Genomic DNA, 21177 nt, shown 5'->3' with positions numbered 1-21177 from the left:
ACAGGTAAACATTTCTAAACTAATAATGCAGTCACACAATACAGCTAAATTAACTTGTGTTTTTTCTAAATTTTAGTACTGTGACCAGCCGCGTTTCTGTCTCTTCTGGTAGGTGAACAGAAAACCTGCTGTTAGTCCAGAATTCAACATTTCTTTTTCTTCCAAGTTTCACTATATTTACCCTGCTTTTTCACACTATACAGACTCCAAATTATTTTTTATGCTACATTCTTTGATACTTTGGTCCATTATAATCCTCCTACTCCTCCTGATTCAAGTTATTTATCAGTAGCTGCATGGCAGGTCTCCTTTATTTGATAGCGATTACAGATAATGTCTGGCATTTCAAAGCATTTCCCCCTAAACCCTTAGTTTACTTTAGATTCGTAGAATAATCCCGAGCTTTGCCACCTTTATGGCAACACAGACATATTTCTTCTATAGCTCTTCTGAACTCATTGAAACGCAGACACCCGGAGGTAAAAAGAAATCTTATTTTCTATTTTCCACACTATTTGGAAATGTTTGAATATTTCTACTTTCATATTATGTGTGTGTGTGTCATGAAAAAGAACCCGGTCCAAATAATAAAGCTATGTAAATCACCCACTCTATAACAGCTACAGGTTTACAAGAAGCTTAGTCTGTAGTATGAGTGAGTGTACTGATGTACTGATACAACTACAGTGCCGTATTGGTGGGGTTCACTGGTTCGGATACACTTTTTTCTTGCAGTGACAGTTGTGGAGGTTAGCAGGACAAATAGCTAAGTTCCAGCACTGCCACCACTGGGCAGAAAGGAGGAAAGGAGAAATATTCATGAGAGGACATGGTCTATTAGGCTGTCACCAGACAGTGTGATTAATGGGTCCTGTGCATCTAGTGAGTAAGGGAGGGTGGAGGAGAGAACGAGAGAGAGAGAGAGAGAGAGAGGGAGAGCAACTGCCGAACATACAGTATAGAGGCAGCCATTATCCACCATCTATAGTGAAGTGTTGAAGGGCTAAAGGTACATTTCAATCATTACACCCTATGTCATTTGCTGGCAGCTTCCACACCCACTCTCCCATTTGGCTAAATGTCCGTGCTGCCCTTCTTCAACCAGAATGACTTAGGCTTGAGCCAGAAACTAAAAGAAGATGACTCGCATATCATCTGGATGGTAAAGTCCCAAATCATGCTGTACTGTGATGTGTGACGGTATGGGTGAAATCCCAAGCCATAAAATTTAATGGAAAGCCATTCCGCAAGACTGAAGGTTATTATAACAGCAAAGGGAAGCTCTAGGATGGGATGTTTAACAAGCAGATGTGATGGTTAAGTTAGGTTGTGATGCGTAGGTGTCCACATACAGTACTATGCCGAAGTCTTAAGCTATTCCTTATTTCTTAATTAATTTTTACAATTACTTTAGATCTTTTGATATGTGTTTTGGGTTTTTTTTTTTTTTTGGGGGGGGGGGGGGTATTTATCATAGTATTAGGCAAATGCAATCTCAGACAAACAACAACATATAACTTTTTTTGTACTGTGCCATTATTTATTTAACAACAAAAAAAATGGGGCAATACTAAGAGCCCTCCATAATTCAATGGCCCTTAGATCCTCTATTTAGCAGCATAAAATTGAAGGGATTGTTTCAGTCTCGTACATTGTTGTAGAGGAATTCTGGCCAAGTCTTCTTTACAACATAGCTTCATTTCATTGAGATATTTGGACATTTATTTATGCATAACTCTCTTAGGGTCCTGCCAGAGCATTTCAACTGAGGTCTAATCTTTGACTAGATGTTTGCATTTTTCAGTCATTCTAATGTAGATTTACTGGTGTGCTTTGGATCATTGTCCTGTGGCATGACACAATTTTGACCAAGCATTACAGTAGCTGTCTGACAGATGGCCCCGGGACTCTTGAATAGTCTGGTATACAGAGGCATTTATGGCCGACTTATTGACTATAAGGTCATATAGTTGCAAAAAGCCCAAATCACCCCTCCCTGTCACTGAACGATTTACCCTGGCAAAGAGCCATATAAAAACAATTATTTTAAAAAAGCGTATAACTGGGCTATTACCTGATCATCAATCATAATCTTGATCGTTATTGAAATAATTACAATAGTGTTATTCATTATTGAATAGAAACATCATTGTGCAACTGTTAAGCATACCTTACTTGAAAATCTCTTCTTCATTGTAATCCACAGACATTCTATCGAGGTTTAATATTAACCCCTATCTTCTAGTTGTAGTTCACACAACTAGAATCAGGACATTAAGAAAAAAATGAAGAAGAACAACAAGCCTCAACATAAAAAAGTTTAGTACCAAGTTGCACAGCTTTTTTAAGTTTACTTAAGTTTAAGAGCAATTTGCTGGCCAAACAAAATATTTTACATTAATGTTTAATTTTTTAAGTTGACCCAACTTGTAATTTGTAACTTTTAGCCTAGGTCAAACTAGGCAAAGTTGCTAACAACTGAGCTTCCAAGCGTGGCAATGCATGCTTTGTTTAAGATGAACGTTAATTGCGCAACTGTCAGGCATACAGTTATCAGGTTTTAATCGCCCTAATATTTACACTGATCCTCACTAGTTCACACAACTAGAATCGGGACATTAAGAAAAAGAAAAAAAAAGAAGAAAAAGGAGAAGGGAGAAAAGCAGATAGGTAAGCTAATATATGAAATAAAATAAAATTGTAATAATCAAGAGACTGTATATACGGTGGGATGTCTTAAGAAATGATGGGTTGAAACAACCCAGCAATACACGCACGTGTGCTCAATGCTCAATGATACTGCCTCAGGAGTGAAAGCTAGTCTGTCCGTTTCCCCCAGAAGAACTACTGTAGCACAAATTGCTGTAAAGATTAATGTCAGTTATGACAGAAATGTCATGTCACACGATATATTGCAGCTTGCTGTGTGAAGGGCTGCATAGCTGCAGCCTGGTCAGAGTGCACATGTTGACCCATGACCACCAGCAAACGCACGTACTGTACTGTACTCTGGGCATGTATGCATCAACACTGGACCAGAGAGTAATGAAAGAAGATGGCCTATCTACTACAGTATGTAGTTGAGCAGGCGCATATGTGTCACTCACTGGGGGAAGAAATGGCATCAGGATGCACTATGGGAAAGAAATGTGTTGCTATGAGCAATTTCCTGGTGGGAATCCTTAGGTCTTGGCATTGATGTAGATGTTATTTTAAAATGTACCACCTATCTAAATGTTGTTGCAGACCAAGTATGAAAAGGGACTACTTGTACCCCATTGGTGCTTTCCAATGACAGGAGCTTTTTTTAGGAGAGTAAGCCTCCCCTGCCACAGTGGGAAAATTACACAATGCTTTGACGAGCAAGGTGTTGATGTGACCTTCTAATTCTTCCAAATCTCATTGAGCATTTGTGTGATATGCAGAGAAACAAATCTGGAGGTCCCTACTCATACCTTAAAAGATTTGCTGTTAACAGTTTGGTGCCAGATACCACAGCACACATTTAGAAGTCCTCTGGAATCCATGCCTTTTTTGGGTCAAACTTGTTTTGGCAGCAAAAGGGAGACCTCCAGGATATTAGGCCAGCTGTTTTAATGTTATAGCTGAGTGGTGTAGTGTCACTATGGTAACACGGTCAGAAGGGGACTAGATTGCAACAAACCACACAGATTGCCTGCATTCTCATTACAATTGGGAGGCACATCTATGCATGTGGGCCATAGCATTTTGTTTGTGTCAGCTCTCGTATCTTTGACATGTAAAGATGTTTATCAGTACATTTATATACTTGCGTTGCTGTGAACAGAGGAATTGCTGTCACTATCAGTTCCTGTGGTTTGAAAGTAAATAAGTAGGACGGCATACATAATGGCAGCCTGAAGGACACTGAGAGTAAGAACAGAAAATGCTAAAATGATTACGAATGAACAATGAACAAGATATACAGTAATTAATGTTGTCATATAAATGCTGAGGTATAACATCATATTACTAGAATCTAATATCTAATTCAATCTGACTTTTTTTTTTTTTTTGTCCTGGGCTCTTGAAGCTGTATTATAGGGAAGCATAAACTGCACTGCATGTGCCTTAAAGAGTTATTTTAAAGTTTTATTAAAGAGTTAAAATTTAGCTACGAATATTGAAATACTGACAGCTTTTTCAACAACAATAATAATAGACCACATATTGAGCTACATTAGAAGAGATTCACCAGATGTACATAATGGTTACTATTATTAGTTCTTATTACCAGCCCGGGAGCTGAACTTTGTATCTGTATTTTGGTTGTCCCAAAACATTGTTAACTTATTACGTCATTATATGCCTTACCAAGATAAAACTGGAGCAAATTTGTCAGAGAAGAAGTTAAAACCTTTATTAATATATTATTAACAGCTATAAACATATAGATGATATATTGACTCACTCACTCATTCATCATCTATACTGCTTTATTTTGTATACAGTGTCAAGGACGGCCTGGAGCCTATCCCAGGAGACTTAGGGCACATTTTAGGGTACACCCTAGACAGGGTTCCAAACCATTGCAGGGCACACACATACAGTATACTCATTCACACACTACAGTACGAGCAATGTGGGAATGCCAACTAGCCTAATCTGCATGTCTTTGGACTGTGGGAGAAAACCGGAGTTCCCTGAGGAACCACCAACAATCAGTCACGGGGAGAACATGCAAACTCTATAAAAACAGATCCCAAAGTGGGAATCGAACCTAGACCCTGGCGGTGCAAGATGACAGTGCTAACCACTATGCCACCGTGCCGCCTACAGCTGTTATTCAGAATTTGATGTATGTTTAGAAATGACACTGATTTTATTGAGATGCTTTTATTTTATAAAGTCATAAAGGATTATGCATCAGTATAACCTTATTATGTGTGAGTGCATTTATTTATAAATACTTTCACTGGCCCTATTCCAAATGGTACTGCCCCATTAAAAATGTCTCTATTAAAAATGAGCATTTGAGACAGTCTACTAGTCTACATCAGTCATTAAGTATGATTTGACCATAATTGATAGATAATCAAAGAAAACAAACACTGCAAATCTGTTTATCACCATTACCTGCTACAAAGTAATAAGCTTCTCTGTAACTTGGGCATTTTAAAAGTAATGAGGTTCCAACAACACATTAATATTTTGCTTTTAAATTGAACATATCTCTTTGTAAATATGCACTCATGGTCCAAGTCGATTCTGGCCTGAAAGATGGGGCCCAGACAGACCCCACCCTAACCCTAACCCTACCCCTACCTCTAACCATAATCCTACCCCTAACCCTAACCCACCCTTCTTTATAATTGGACAAACTTTATTTCTAGATTTACAGGTCTATCCACCTCCATCATGTTTTATTGTCCTCACCTTTTGGCCACATAGTACCGGCAAGAACGTAAAACTAGGACATACAATTGTAATGCCACATGTGCTGGCTAAAGCAGTGCAGCGGCCATATAACCCTTTATCACAGGCCAAACACTGGTTGCTAGGTGATGTTGCAAAGCTGGTAATCAGTGCAGATGTATGACACCAATTCGCACCCAGTCATTAGTCCTCCAAACGCTATGCTCTGTGTGCGGATATAATTTATGTGTCACCCATCAGAGAAGATGCATGCTACTCTGGTGTTAATTAAAGTTAGGGAAAGCTTTACTGATGAAAGTCTTTCTTTCTTTTTTTTTGGATTAGGATGTTTAAGTCAATCACTACTCTTTGAAGGAGAAATTTTTTTAAAGACAGTTTGGTGTCAGTTTTGAGAAACCCCTCAGTGTTTGATACATATGAGTAAGAGAGAAGGCTTTCGTTAAGCTATAGACCAACCCCCCGCAACCCCCCCACCCCATGCGGCCTCTTTAGGCCTCGACTGAGGTTTATTCTCAATGCATAACACACACACTTCTTTTTCCATCCCAAAGCTTGCATTTGCCCCAGTAATTTCAGGACCAAATCATTTTGTTAACCTAAAATTTGGTGGCCTGCTATTAAAGGTCCCCTTTTTGTATAGTTAAATATAATAGAATTGCTCCTGACATTCCAGCACTTTAGGAGAAGAATACTTTATATGTCTGGATGGTTTAACATGCATATCATTATGTAAATTAGAGAACATTTTAAGTGAAAGATAGCAAAGAACAACAAGTTTGGCTAGTAATTATAACTGCTAAAAGAGGTATTTGGGAGCCACAAGAGTCACCTTTTATTGGTGAGCTGAGTCAATTGAGGCATAAATACACCTGATTTGGGATGTCTCCTACCATAGAATATTACTTTTATAGGTATAATAAGCGCAGTAGGGTAGAGCAAATGAAATGGCTGAGTTTCCCCCAAAGTTGACAGCAAAATGGTTTTTAATGAATCCGGACTTTCTCTACTGTATAATTCCCAATATAAACTATGCAATATTTCATACCTAAACCCAGCCGAAATCAGTTATTGGTATCTGTACTAGAGACGAGACAAATGAAAGATCTTAAAAAGTTTTCAACAAAATGGTCTGAAATTATACATTATTGCTTGTACTATAGAAACTGTGTCTGTTCCCCGAATAGTGAAAAAAAAGAATAAATTCGTTAAATCCAGCCGAAACAATCTGGTAACCATTAAACCAGAAAAAGGCCAAATAAGTAATCGAAGTCTACCTCTAAAGTTTGGACTTCTCAACATTAGATCCCTTACGCCTAAAGCACTTATTGTTAATGAAATGGTATCAGATTATTGCCTTGACGCACTCTGCCTCACTGAAACCTGGCTTAAACCAAATGAATATATTGGTCTGAATGAGTCTACTCCGTCAGGATATTTTTATAAGCACGAGCCCCGTCTAATTGGTCGCGGTGGTGGTGTCGCCACTATCTACAAAGATGTACTCACTGTTACTCAGAAAATAAGGCCCAGGTTTAACTCATTTGAAGTGCTCGTCATTAATGTTGCACTTAATGAAATACATAATAAACCCGCGCTATATTTTACTCTGGCCACCGTGTACAGACCCCCAGGGCCATATGCCGATTTTCTTAAAGAATTTGGACATCTGCTATCAGACCTAATTGTTAACTCTGACAAAGTGTTGATAGTAGGTGACTTTAACATTCATGTAGATGATGCTAACGACACTTTAGCCCTCGCATTTATGGACTTACTAAATTCCTTTGGGGTTAAACAAAATATAAATAGATCAACTCACCGCTGTAATCATACACTAGATTTAATTATATCTCATGGTATAGATGTCACTAATATAGAGATTTTAACTCAAAGTGATGATATCACAGATCATCACCTTCTGATATATACTCTACCCGTAGAACAGATTAGCTGTGTCTCTCCACGTTATCGATTTGTTAGAAATATGAATCCGACTACTAAAGACAGATTCACAAGTAATCTACCGGATCTGTCCCAAATTCTTATTAGACCCCTAAATGCAGACGATCTAGACGAAGTGACCAGCAGCATGGGTACTATTTTTAGCAGTACATTAGACACTGTTGCTCCCATCAGATTAAAAAAAGTCAGAGATAAAACACTTGCTCCTTGGTACAATAGTCATACTCGCGCCCTAAAGAGAGCAACCCGTAACCTTGAGCGAAAATGGAGAAAAACTAAATTAGAAGTTTTTCGAATTACGTTTAAAGACAGTATGTGCAGCTATAGACGGGCTCTAAAAACCGCTAGGACCGAGCATCTTAGCCAACTGATAGCAAGAAACCAAAACAATCCTAAGTTCTTATTTAGTACAGTAGCCTGCCTAACAAAACCTAAGATGCCTGCAGAGAGTACTCCACAACATTTTAGTAGTGAAGATTTTATGGACTTCTTTAATGAAAAAATCGATAGCATAAGGAAGAAAATAACAGAGGTTCAACCTCTAATAGCATCTCATGATCTAGTTCAGCCTAGAGCTTCACATTTAGATTTTCAGTGCTTTACAGGTATAGGACAGGAAGAGCTGTATAAACTTATCACCTCAGCTAAATCAACAACGTGCCTGTTAGACCCAATACCAACCAGATTTTTAAAAGAAGTGATGCTTACAGTTGGAGAGCCACTTCTAAACATTATTAATTCTTCATTATATCTAGATCACGTCCCTAAACCTTTGAAGCTGGCAGTTATTAAGCCGCTTCTTAAAAAATCTAATTTGGACGCGAATGAAATAACAAATTATAGACCGATTTCAAACCTTCCGTTCATATCAAAAATATTAGAAAAAGTAGTATCAGCTCAAATATGCACATTCTTGCAGGAAAACAACATCCTAAAAGAATTTCAGTCAGGTTTCAGGCCCCATCATAGTACAGAAACTGCACTAGTTTAGATTGCAAACGACTTGTTTTTAGCTTCAGACCAAGGCTGCATCTCAATACTAGTCTTACTTGATCTTAGTGCTGCATTCGACACTATAGATCATAATATTCTCATAGACCGCCTACAAAATCATATAGGTATCCAGGGGCAGGCATTAAAATGGTTTAGATCATACCTGTCTGATCGATACCATTTTGTAGATCTAAATGGAGTACCGTCTGATGTAATGCCAGTGAAATATGGGGTCCCACAAGGGTCAGTTTTAGGACCTCTCCTGTTCTCAATTTACATGCTTCCCCTGGGAAACATCATTAGAAGGCATGGGATTAGTTTCCATTGTTATGCTGATGATACCCAATTATACATCTCAACAAAACCAGATGAAATACCCAAGTTGTCTAGATTAACAGAGTGTGTCCAGGACATAAAAGATTGGATGACCAATAACTTTCTTTTACTAAATTCAGATAAGACAGAAATATTGCTCATCGGCCCAAAAAACCAGCACACAACAGCTTTCACAATTCAGCCTGCGTTTAGAAGGATGTACTGTTACTACTAGCTCAACAGTAAAAGACCTGGGCGTGATAATAGACAGTAACTTGTCTTTTGAAAATCATATTTCCAATATCACAAAAACAGCCTTTTTCCATCTTAGAAATATCGCCAAACTTAGGAGTATCCTATCTGTATGTGATGCAGAAAAGCTAGTTCATGCATTCATGACCTCCAGACTGGACTATTGTAATGCATTACTAGGTGGTTGTCCTGCATCCTCAATAAACAAGCTTCAGTTAGTCCAAAATGCAGCCGCCAGGGTTCTTACTAGATCCAGAAAATATGATCATATAACACCTATATTATCATCCCTGCACTGGCTACCTGTTCAATTTAGAATTAATTACAAAATAGTACTACTTACATACAAGGCTTTAAATGGTTTAGCTCCCTCATACCTAACCAGTCTTTTGATACGCTATAATCCACCACGTCCCTTAAGATCACAAAACTCCGGACTTCTGGTAATTCCCAGAATTTTAAAATCTACAAAATGCAGGGCATTTTCATATTTGGCTCCAAAGCTTTGGAATAGCCTTCCAGACACGGAAGCAGACACGGTTTCCCAATTCAAAAGTAGACTCAAGACGCATCTCTTTAATCTGGCATACGCGTAACTCATCCCATAACCTTATACTCCAGTACACCTATCCTGAATGGCAACTACGCTAATTCTCTCCATCTTTTCTGTATTTTTCTACCCATCCTGAGACATCTGGAGATTGTGCCAGCTTCAGTAGACAAAGGCCAACCCTGCGAGGTTTCTAAGGCATCTTGAGAAGGACCTGCTCCAGCTAGATTCTGCTTCATGATGGCTGGAGCTACACATCCTGCTCCTGTGCTTCCAGTGATCCAGACCCCATCTGCCCTCTGCACCTACTGCTGAACTGAATCTACACAACTTCTGTTATATTGAACTTTCACCTGCACAACACACTTGATGTTATTTCTATCTGTTATCACCCAGATGAGGATGGGTTCCCTGTTGAGTCTGGTTCCTCTCAAGGTTTCTTCCTATTGCCATCTCAGGGAGTTTTTCCTTGCCACTGTCGCCATCACCCTTGGCTTGCTCATCAGAGACATTTCATTCATCATTCATTCATTTCATTATTATCTAGACACATTTTTCTCACACATACACACTTCCAAAAAATCTTTAATTTTTTTTTTTGTGAAGCTGCTTTGGGACAATGACCATTGTTAAAAGCGCTATATAAATAAAATTGAATTGAATTGAATTGAATTGAATACACACTACCACATTGTACTTGTTTAGCACTTATAACTTAGTATTATTGAAGCCACCCAAATTCTTCGAGCTGTTCCACGATATGATCCTGACTACACCCATAATATAATATTTAGAGTGACTCAAATAATTTATTAATGCTTGTAATGGAGACATAATATTAAGAAGCCCTGTTTTAATATACAATACACATAAATTATGCAATATTTTATATGTGGAGCCAGTCAGGATCAGTCACTGGTATCTATAATAAAGCTAAATAAATATGAAAAAGCTAAAGTTTAAGTTGGAAAGCAAACACACCACTATTATAGCTTTTATAAATAAAATATTACATTATAGTAGAGACTATGTGTATAAATTGTTTATAGTATTTTATGAGTAATAAGTCATTAGTTTTATTAGTAGTATTTTTAATTATCGTGTATTATTTATGGATAAACAATTATTTCTTCTACACCTCTTTGTTCTCTATAAATATTTGAAAAACAAATGGATAGCGCATAGTTAATACTGTATTATCAAAAGTTATTCTAACATTATTAAGAAGGAAAAACAGGAAAAAAAGAGGGAAAAAATTGGATAATCAAGGGACTGTGTGCGCTGCCATACATTAGTTTAATAAAAAAAAGAGATAGATACTGTATAATTTACTGGATTTATATGTGTACAACCATAAAAGAGTGGAAGTTTGCTTGGTTTGTTACTTACAGTTGGCCTGAGCACAGATGAGGCAAGATGTGGTGCTGTTGAAGAAGGTGAGAAGGCCTGCCACAGCCAGGCTGATGTCTGTGTTAGTGGGTCTGAGGTCTAGCGTGGTGAATCGGGGGAACTGCACCTTCAGTATGTCCTCTGGGGCCACCTTCACATATGGCACCTTATGCAAACACACAGTTACAATTGTAAGAAAATGTACTCAAGATGGCTACATTTGTGTGCAGATGGCTGCAAGTGTTTGCTGGTGGAATATGAAACACCAAGGAGCTGTGGGAAAAGTAAAGCACAAATTCATTACTTTATCCTTACCTCTAAAATAAATACGATTTAGATCTAAAATAAAAAGGATAAATACTGCTGGATAAATACATAAGTTTTTACTATTGTGTATTTTATAATAGGGGGTTTATTTCAAACCAGGACTTTTGATAGTGCACAATAACTGAATACAGGTATGAAAGTAAAAACTACCCTTATTTAATCTTTATAATCCCCTGGTACACTACCGCACTTGTCCCAGCGTTTTACTAGTGCTTGGATACCATCAAGGTAGAAAGTTTGTTCAGTACACCGGAGCCATGATCAGATCTGGAACATTGGCCTGCCAGGAACAACTTTAATAACCCCAAAACATGGAAATGCCTTGGAGAGAGGTCAGGACTGTCCGGGTGATGTGAAACTAACTCCTGCTGGGTTTCTGCAATGTACAAGTGGTGTTGGTGAATGATTGTGTGGACAGTTCCCACAGACAATTTTTAAGGAACGAGGGTTCTACACGGGAACATCATTAATAGCTGTATGGCACGCTTTAAAATATTTTAAGTATTTAAATGTTTCTGAGTGTCATTATTATATGTACTGTGCTTGAAGTCTTTGGGAACTGTGTTCCAGTTTTCCCCTTCATTCATGAGAAAAAGTCATCACAAGTCATAGTTTGACTTGAACTCCCTTTGTGTTACAAAGAATTGTAAAGAACTGTACAATGGTTTTCATAACAATACATGCAAGTATAAACAAATTTAAATACTCTTTATGGTCAAATGTACTGTATGTAGACCCATAACCATCACACTATTATGTGGCCAGAAACTGTTGCTAGAAATATCTCTGTATGCTGTGACATTATGTAGTGAAGACATGTCATGAAGACATGGTTTGTCAAAACTGATTTGAAAGGACTCAAGAGACCTGTAGAGAGACCTAACCTAACCCCCAATTGATCATTTTGGGAATGAATTAAAACAATGACTGTGCACCCAGTATCCTTGTACCACTTCAGTGCCTGACCTCAATAATGCTCTTATTGAATGAGGCTTACTGAGCAAATTCCCACAGCCATGGTCCAAAATTTAATGGATGCCATTTTCTGAACATCAAAATGGGGGAGTAATTCATTTTGGGGGAGTTCCATCTAAAGGAATGCTTAACAAGCACATACAGTATGCGTGTGATGGACAGGAGTCTACAAACTTTTGGCCATATAGTGTATGTGCTACTAATTAATAAAATGCAATTTTTTTTTTTAATAGAATAGGTAAGGGGAATAAAGCAGCTCAAAACCCAATATCACTGGGAAATAACCACCTTTTGTGGGGGAGTAAATGTAAGTCCACTTTGGTGCTGATTGTTGTTCTATGACAGCACGGGTCATCACAGTATATTCCTTACATAGGACATTAAACTTTAAAATACTGTAAAAAAATCCTGACTTTCAAAATATCCCTTGGAGACCAAAAACTTTTTAAAACACTCAAAAAAGCAATTGCTTTAAAAAAAATCGTTCTTACTTTATATCCCTTAGGGCCCATAGTTCTAGTTGAACTTTAGTTTGATATGTGCTGATGTGTGGGTGACTCAGGACTCAGTGGTGCCTGAAGGAGATCATGGAGGACACAATGCATCTACGAAGCAGGCCTCTTCATCACTCCAGATTGCCTGTCTACGTGATGTTGTGTGACCATGTACCGCACTTGTACACCTCTGTGTTCCCAATTGGTTTCCCATCACTTTCCATCAGGGAGTAATGGAGTTCCCAGTACCAAGGATGGATTAAACTGACAAGACGGGCATGAGTAAGATTTTTGGGAGGGGAGCGATGACGAGATAGTAATGCCCATGCAACCACTGGGAACATGTGATAAGCTGGCTCTCTTTCAATCATTTCCCCCTTGCATGTATGCATGTTTTCTCATCTGGACATAAAGATGTGGATAAATAAGTACACAAGATGGTGGTTTTTGCATTTGACCACAACCTTATAGCTCCTACCTCTTACAACTTATGGTGCATATATATTTGTTAAAAATAACTCCTTATGTCTAATCTACTGTATTATACCTACAGTAGCTCGTCCTTAACACATATAGCTATGATCAAGGTAAAAGTATAACAGACACTGCCTATCACCTTTCATTTTCTAGCCCATGGTTCAGTTTGTATCGTGGATTTGCTTGGGGAAAAAAATATTATTTTCTGGCATTCAAAATAACTTAATGAAAGATGTGCAAAACGCATACCAAAGAGATAAAAAAAAGTATTTTAATTTCCTGATGTTTGATTTCGGTAGTGTGCTGTAATGGTAATAAGACTTTGTGTTGCTCAAGATGTCCAGATATCTGTAACAACTGCCGGGAGTTGTGCCTTACACAACCCTTCATATAAATTTTTCTTTTTATTATTCATACATATTTGGAACCAAATGTGTAGTGAAATGTGGTGGCGAAATGCTTTGAAGTCTCAATATGTCCTGATACTGGTTCACAGGGTCATGGACTAAGAGTATTATCAGTCCAGGGTGTAATAATTTCTTTGAAGTGAGCAGGTGCTGGTTGTTTTTTTTTGTTGTTTTTTTTCAAGCATCGGTATTTTAAATCTGATGCAGGGAGCTACAGAAAGCCAGTGGCATGAGCGTAGCGATGGGGTGGTATGGGAGAAAATTATTAGAAAAACAAATTGCAGCTTATTAAGAAAACAAAACAAATCAAATCGCCATGCATCTGCATTCCGAAAGTGTTGCAGAGGGAGATCAGTTCACAGAGGCACACCTGCCAGTAGAAAGTTGCAGTAGTCTAGTCTCATAATGACAAGGGACTGAATGGCAAGAAAAGCAACGTAAGAGGAAAATGACAGGTTGCGTGCGGTGATCGAAGGTGAGATCATATAGTTGTCCAGGAAGATCACAGAATACTGACATGGGGATGAATCACCTGGGATGGACAGCAGTTCAGTTTTGCTCGGATTAAGTTGCAGCTGATGAGCTGCCAATCATGTTGAAATGTCTGTCAGACATGTTGAGAGCTGAGTGAAAATATTAGTGTATGAGAGAGGAAAGGAGAAGATGAGTTAAGTGTCATCCACATAGCAGTGATATGAGAACCATGTGAGGACATGACCTACCCAAGAAACTGGGTATAAAGGCAGAACAGATAAGGACCAGATACTGAGCTTTGTGGGATCTCAGTTAATATGAAAGACCATCAGGTAGTACCATTGACATGCTGTGCAACAAATTAGAATGGACAAGGCTTTTGTGGTTGACTGTCAAAAGCAGCTGACAGATTGAGGGGAATGACGATGAGGACAGATTGGCTGATCTACCTGTCAGCCTGAGTGCATCAATTCACCCATAATTCTCACCATTGTGGTCTTTTTACCTAAATTAGCTCTACTAAGTCACAGCTTTTAGTGTCTCATTGTCAAGCTCCCGTGTGTTAGTAAACCATTATGGACACAACTTCAGCTTGACAATGAGACAATGAAAAATTGTTGTATATTCCAAAGCCGTGCTTGTAGTCAGGGCGCTGTCCTCTTTGAACAGGAGCTCATTTTGATAGTTCTTGCTTTGTGGCTTTGGTTGCTAGGTTATATCTCATATAACTCATAGAAAATATGTGCCTACTAAGGGAGTAGTTAGGGGAGGGGATATACTGTACAGAGAATGGGTTTATCCTACCTTTTCTGCCCCACTTTAGCCTTTTTTTTGCTCTATAGCTACAATATAGACTTTTTCCTCTGCCTCCCAGATCTATTCAGGATTTTAAACTGCCTTCTTGATCTTCTGAGGACATAGCTCTGCCTCCCTACTCCATTAAGGACATCTCTTTGTCTGTCAGAGGATGTTGTTCTGCATCCTTGCTCTCCTTGCCCCCCAGCTCCACCGAGCAACCGCCTATGATATTTTAGCCTTCTTAATAAACCTTGTCAGTCTACACACCCTAATTATTAGAGACATCCTGCCTGGAAGTCCAGGACCCCCTCTTGATTAAGTGTTTCATGACTTCAGAAGCCACATGTTAAGGGAATAGTAGTGCTAGTGGGTACAGAACTACACTCACCATCACCAACAGTCTGTCACATATCACCTCTCACGTACATCTTACTTCACCTTCATTAGCACCACTATTTTCAGTTCCAGTTGTTACTGTCTCATTGTCATTTTTCTTGTTGTATCGGATGCAATGTTTTTGTCACTGACTCGCCTGTAGTCTGGATGTTTTTGCGTTGTATGCACTATTCGTCTGTTCTTGTTTTTACAGTTGTGTCTGTTTGTTTGCTTTACGTAATATACTGTATAATCTGCTTTCGGATCCACCTCTTGTGGTTGCCTTATTCAGTGTATTCGGACCTTGCACAAGCAAGTTTTGCATGGAGTTTCAACAAAAATTACAATATTTTCATCTAAACAAATTATTTAAAACGCAAATCTCCAGCCTGCGTTTGCAAAACATCCAGGTTAAACCCGGGTCTAACCTATTGATACATTTCGTCATTGTGTGTCATTTGGCTCGCTCGGGTTATTTTCTCTCTTTTTTTTTGGATTATTAGATTATTACATAAGTGGCAATTACCTGTTTGACTACATATTCAAGCTTCAATTTCCTGCCTACCTCCAATTTACTCTGTTTGTGAGTTTGCAATTAATTTTGTACAAATAAGATGCAGTAACGTTGCAATTAAGCATGGATACACTTTTAGCTAGCTTATTTTGTAATTCTTAATTAGCAATCAAACAGCTTATTAGATTCATTAATGCCTTTTACACTGATTACTTGTTTTGACCATTTTTTTTATTTAATCATAATTTGATTTATTAACTAATGATCTTTTTTTTTTTAATTCCTCCTCACTTCTACTGTATGCGTTTTGGAAGCACAAGGGTGATTTCTTCCACTCCATAGTAGCATTTAAAAAGCCATTTATGTTTTGAAGAGAGAGCATATAGTCGGTCATTCCTGGTATGATGAGCTAAACTCTTCGAAAACAGAATTTAATTCCCATCAAATTGCATCCTAAAGTAAGTGCTGCTGTGAATGGAAAAAAAAACGGACAGGGTTGTTTCGACATGTGTTATCTAGTAGCTTTTACTTCTCCGGATATGAATTAGTTACACAGGTACTGTATAGTAAGGCTTTAAGTATAACCTTGGAATCTCATCTTAAGGCCAAACTCCACAACAGCTTGTTTACTTTTTAAGCTATTGTAATCAGTAATGACCTATTTCATAATGACTTGTTTCATTTTCTGTGTTTACATTTCCATGGGTTCTGTAATTAGCCGGATGAATAATGTTAACAGTAATCTGCGTTTTTTCCTGCTTTTTTAATCACACTTCAGCACATCTATTTCCGTCTCACCTTTTTCTCCCGTTGTCCTCCCCTGTCTCCCTCTCACTTATAATACTATTGTTAAGCAAACATAATGAAACACCTCACCATTTTACTCTCACACATAATTAGATAAATAGCAACTTCACTCAGAAGTTGTCATGGACCCTTTAATCTTTACACTAGGTGTCATCTTTAGAGAGTAATTTGTTCTCTACATGATGCCAGACAGAGTGTGAAAAAAAGAGGGGAAAATTAATAAAAGGAGGAATTGCCTTCAAGTTTAATAAGATCAGAGCAAATGTGATTGCATCCTTTGAACTACAGTAGTGGTCAAAATGATAAAGACAAAAGGGAAATTCAATGTTTTAATTTTTTTTTTTTTTTTTTTTTGGAATGTGAATCAGATTTATAAGAATAATTAGCTATTTTAAGATTGCTGTACAACAGTTTTTATTATGAAGTCCTTTATTTATCAAAGCCCGCTTGATTGTCTGGGAATAGAGTCAGAAATACGTACTGTATGTGCAACTCCGCTGTCACTTGCTCAATCCATGCCTGCTATGTTGGATTCTGAAGATCATGCACAGAAATGTGTTACAGAAGTTCGCAATAAACTTGATAATTTTAGTAATGTTTTATACATAATAATAAATTTTAAATTCTTTTTACAGCTAAAGATTTTTTCTTTAAAAAATTTTATTTTTACTAATTTGTAAAAAAAAAAAAAATCTTATTTTTAAATTTTTAGGTCGTTAGTGGTGGTATAAGCATATTTTACTTTATATTATGTATGAGTGTGTCTGTGACAAATAAAATTTGAATTAGATTTTTGTGCAGAGGTCCCCCCCCCACTTCATACAGTAAAAGCATTATACTGTACATGGCATAAATTGTGTTAATAAATTTGCCACGATTGTAATTAATAATTGACATTGCATGTAGTGTCCAGTACACTTCAGAAGTGTTGCAATTAAAATTGAATGCAGCGTTATAAAAAGAGCACATGAAGACCTGTTTTCAAGGGCCTATAAAAGGTTAAAGGATTTTTAAGCAGCAAATGAGGAAAAGAACTCATTTAAGGAGAAAGAAAGGATCTTGCTTTGAAGAGCTAATACAATTAACACACCTAGTCTCAAACTACTTGAGATTAAAGGCATTCACAATATAAATGCTTCTTGCATACTCTATTTATACACCACAGGAAAAAAAAGAAGAATATGCTTGATGCTTTATTTCAACAGATGGTGTGTGCTTCAGAAATGCTTCCTGGGATTTATTGTGAGTCGAGCACCCAAACACAAAATTTAGGTATATTGCTTTCTGCCCTAAAAAGTAATAGAGTAGCCTTCAGTGGGAAGACTCAGTGTGGGCCAGTGGGAACTAAATAATTCTAGACAAGCAAGCATCCGGGAAACTCCACCAGGCTGTGCTTAACCTTTGCTTTTTGGATTCTGGTAAGAACAGAGCATCTGGAAATCACTGCTGTGGGGAGTCAAGCTGTTTTCTTGACTATTCCCATTCCATAATATGCAGTGAAAAATCACCTGCATCCAATTTTCCTGTTTTATTTAATTTTACTTTATCAACTCGTATTCATTAAAATTCATTCAGTGAAACAAAAACATCAAGCTCATGTGTGTTCAATCAAAATCTGGAATTATACTTACTGTAGACAATGACCAGCAAGTGTAAAGACCTAAAAGGTCACATACTTTACTATTTCTTTAACAGGTTACAGCAGGCCTCAGGGCTCCCCAAAGTGTATCTTAATGCTCCAGCTGAAATAGCCCTCACAATTATTTTTTTATTCCTTAAACACCCTTTATTTCCCTCCTCCTGCACATCTGAAATATTTATGTGTTAATGAACTACTGCTGAACAACACCAGAGAACAGCAGGGCTAAGCAACATGGCAAGGGAGGGCATCGTCTTATGTGACATCACATTAGGGGAAAACAAATCAAAGGGTTTTTCTTTTTTTTAAAGGAACTATTACAATATTTATTACAGTAATGAAAAAAGGTCAAAAAGCAAGGAACCTTTTTTCTTACTTTTTTCCTCACATACACTGGAGGTCACTCTTGTGAAAGTCAAAAAATAATTTAAAAGAGAACTCTGAATAATGGGTCGACTATAAAATAAAACATTTACTGTAACATGAATGCAATAAATTTAATGAGGAGTTATTAAACTTGTTTTAGCTATTTTTTCTCTCATTTCAATCTTTAATTGGCATATTGTTTAATTTTTTGTTTGTTCTTTCCTAAATTGTTAGGATTTATTTCTGCCTGGCCAAATAAAGGGAAGGTTTTGTCTGTACATTGGTCAGAACTAGAGTCTACAATGAGAACTTTAGGTTTCATACATTGGAGAACCCAAAATTCATCTTTAAAAAATTGCTGTCTGTATGTCTGTCTGTCTGTATGTCTGTATGTCTGCCCAGCCTGATAACATCACAGCATCTTTTATTTCTTTCTTTTTTTTTTACTCATTCAGCGATTTTTCCTCGAGGTGGGCGTGGCTATACGCGCCACCCAACAAAGCCAAACAAAGTGATAGTTTACCATGTTTACACAGGGTAACCTGAAGACACAGAAACAACCACAATGCATCTACAAACCCACGCAATCCTTAATACACACATGACAGCGCAACCCATCGTGGGACATAGATTATAAAAACTAAATGTAAATAACCCCCCCCTAAGTGCCTTTATTCATCTTACACCTTATTTTGACAGTTATCGCTGTTTTTATTACCAACCTCAGGTTTGAGCATAGCTTTTATTTTGACGGGGCGATTTGCGGATATACCGTTGTTGGCGCAGTTTTGTGGCAGTCGCAAAAGTTTCTGAAGTGTGATGGTTTAACGGAGTTCATGGAGATTTATTTTGTCATTAGCAGCCCCCTTGATAGAGGCACAAGGTATGTTCATGATGTAAATAAGGATATGTTTAAATGTTTTGCGTGACAAAGCGATTACGTTTGTTAATTTTATGTTGAAGCATACTTTACGTCACAAGGTTTATGAGTGTAAGACTGTGAATTTCGCTTATACGTTGCTTCTGTATTTATTCTCAGCTCTTACGGTGAGATTGATGGTTTACTGCCATTAAACCTTCAAAACGTCATCAGTAAAGTGTCATCCTTCATTCGGGGGGGTTCGCTACAGTAAGAGCTTACCTCTGGGAAAAGCAAGAGAGTGAGAGAGCTTCCCGCGATCGGAACGGTGACGGAACGGCAAGGAGCACGGAGCAGCAAGCTACAGCAACGGTACAGCTACAGTAACAAGCAATTGCTCTCAAAATGGAAAATATAGAAGATAAGGAACAACGAAAGGAATTGACATGCAAAGGCGATGAGACCGCTTATGAAACGTTCCCAAGGCGATCAGATCGACCCAGTGTACCCACAGAGAAAATGGTCTTATATCAAAGGGATGAACAAAATAAAAGAGAGAAGAAACTGATAACCATTTATGAACATTGGAAAGGCCAGGTCAGAATATACAGAAAAGACTTGAAAAGTGATTTATCAGATGCACAGTTAGCAGAAATGGCTGACGATATTGAAAAGACAGTAAATGACATGATGAAAGTATACAGTAAATATAGAGAGCGTAATGAACCATCCCATGTTATAAGGCGTACGATGCAGATAGAGAAAGACAGCGCCTCCATCAGCTCTTAGCTTATGAACATGCCAAGTCCATATTTGGTACTGCATCAGAGTCAAGTTACCAATCTGAAGCAAGCATTGCAGCCAAAAGAATCGATGCAGTTGCAGAATTAGCCGCAAAAGAAGCTCAGTATAAAATCACGCAAGAGGAAATAAAACAAAACCAAAAAATAAGAGAAATGGAAGAGAAACACAGGAGGGAATTGGAGGCTCAAATGTTTGAACTAGAGCGTTTAAAGGCGGAAAAGGAAAGGCAAGCAGCACGTGCAAAATTAGAAGTTTATGACACGGAATTGAAAGTTAATGTGGACAGTCATTTAATGGTACAGAGCAATCGGATCTCTGTTGTCAACGAAAGCTTTGCACAACCCGCCTCAGAGCTCTCTTCAGGTTCATGTCATCCAAATGTGGAACAATATGCATCCATCCCTGTCAATAATCTTCCACAACAACTGCACTCTCAAATTGTCACTCCATCGCCTCCCACTGATGTATTTCAGCTGGCTAAAGCTATTCAAGACAGCATAGCAGTTAGCAGAATCCCAGTGCCAGTGCCCATCGTGTTTAGCGGCGATCCCATCACCTACATCGAATGGAAGGCTTCCTTCATCTCACTGGTGGGCCACGAAGGTGTATCTCCTGCTGAAAAATTGCATTTGTTGAAAAGGTATATCACTGGTTCTGCTCTTAAGTGTCTTGAGGGCACGTTTTACCGCAGTGATGAAGCGGCTTACCAAGAGGCATGGAAAAGACTTGATCAACGTTACGGTCAGGCATTTGTTGTTCAAAAGGCATTCAGAGACAAACTGTCAAAGTGGCCTAAAATTCACTCAAAAGACGCAGAGGGTCTACGGTCCTTTTCTGATTTTCTCACAACCTGTCTCCAAGCAACACCACATGTAAAGGGCTTAGAGATACTAAGTGACTGTGAGGAAAACCAAAAATTATTGCAAAAGGTTCCAGAATGGCTTGCATCACGTTGGAATCGTCACGTCACAACTGCTCTCATTAAAGGCAAAGATTTTCCCTC

General features: G+C 38.0%; 1 protein-coding gene across 2 annotated transcripts in view; it reads right to left on the bottom strand.

Moving 5' to 3' along the window:
• The window catches only part of grik4 (glutamate receptor, ionotropic, kainate 4), a 236329-nt gene that overhangs the window by 145035 nt on the left and 70117 nt on the right, over positions 1-21177 (bottom strand). For both annotated transcript variants that reach the window (XM_053507303.1, XM_053507304.1), the window contains exon 4: positions 10859-11024. In XM_053507303.1, the coding sequence (XP_053363278.1) occupies positions 10859-11024 (166 nt within the window). The remainder of the gene's footprint in view (positions 1-10858; positions 11025-21177) is intronic.

This window comes from Clarias gariepinus, chromosome 11, assembly GCF_024256425.1.
Source record: "Clarias gariepinus isolate MV-2021 ecotype Netherlands chromosome 11, CGAR_prim_01v2, whole genome shotgun sequence".
NCBI classification, from domain to species: Eukaryota; Metazoa; Chordata; class Actinopteri; order Siluriformes; family Clariidae; genus Clarias; species Clarias gariepinus.
The sequence above is the reverse complement of the archived record's forward strand: the minus strand, read 5'-3'. Positions and strand labels throughout refer to the sequence as shown.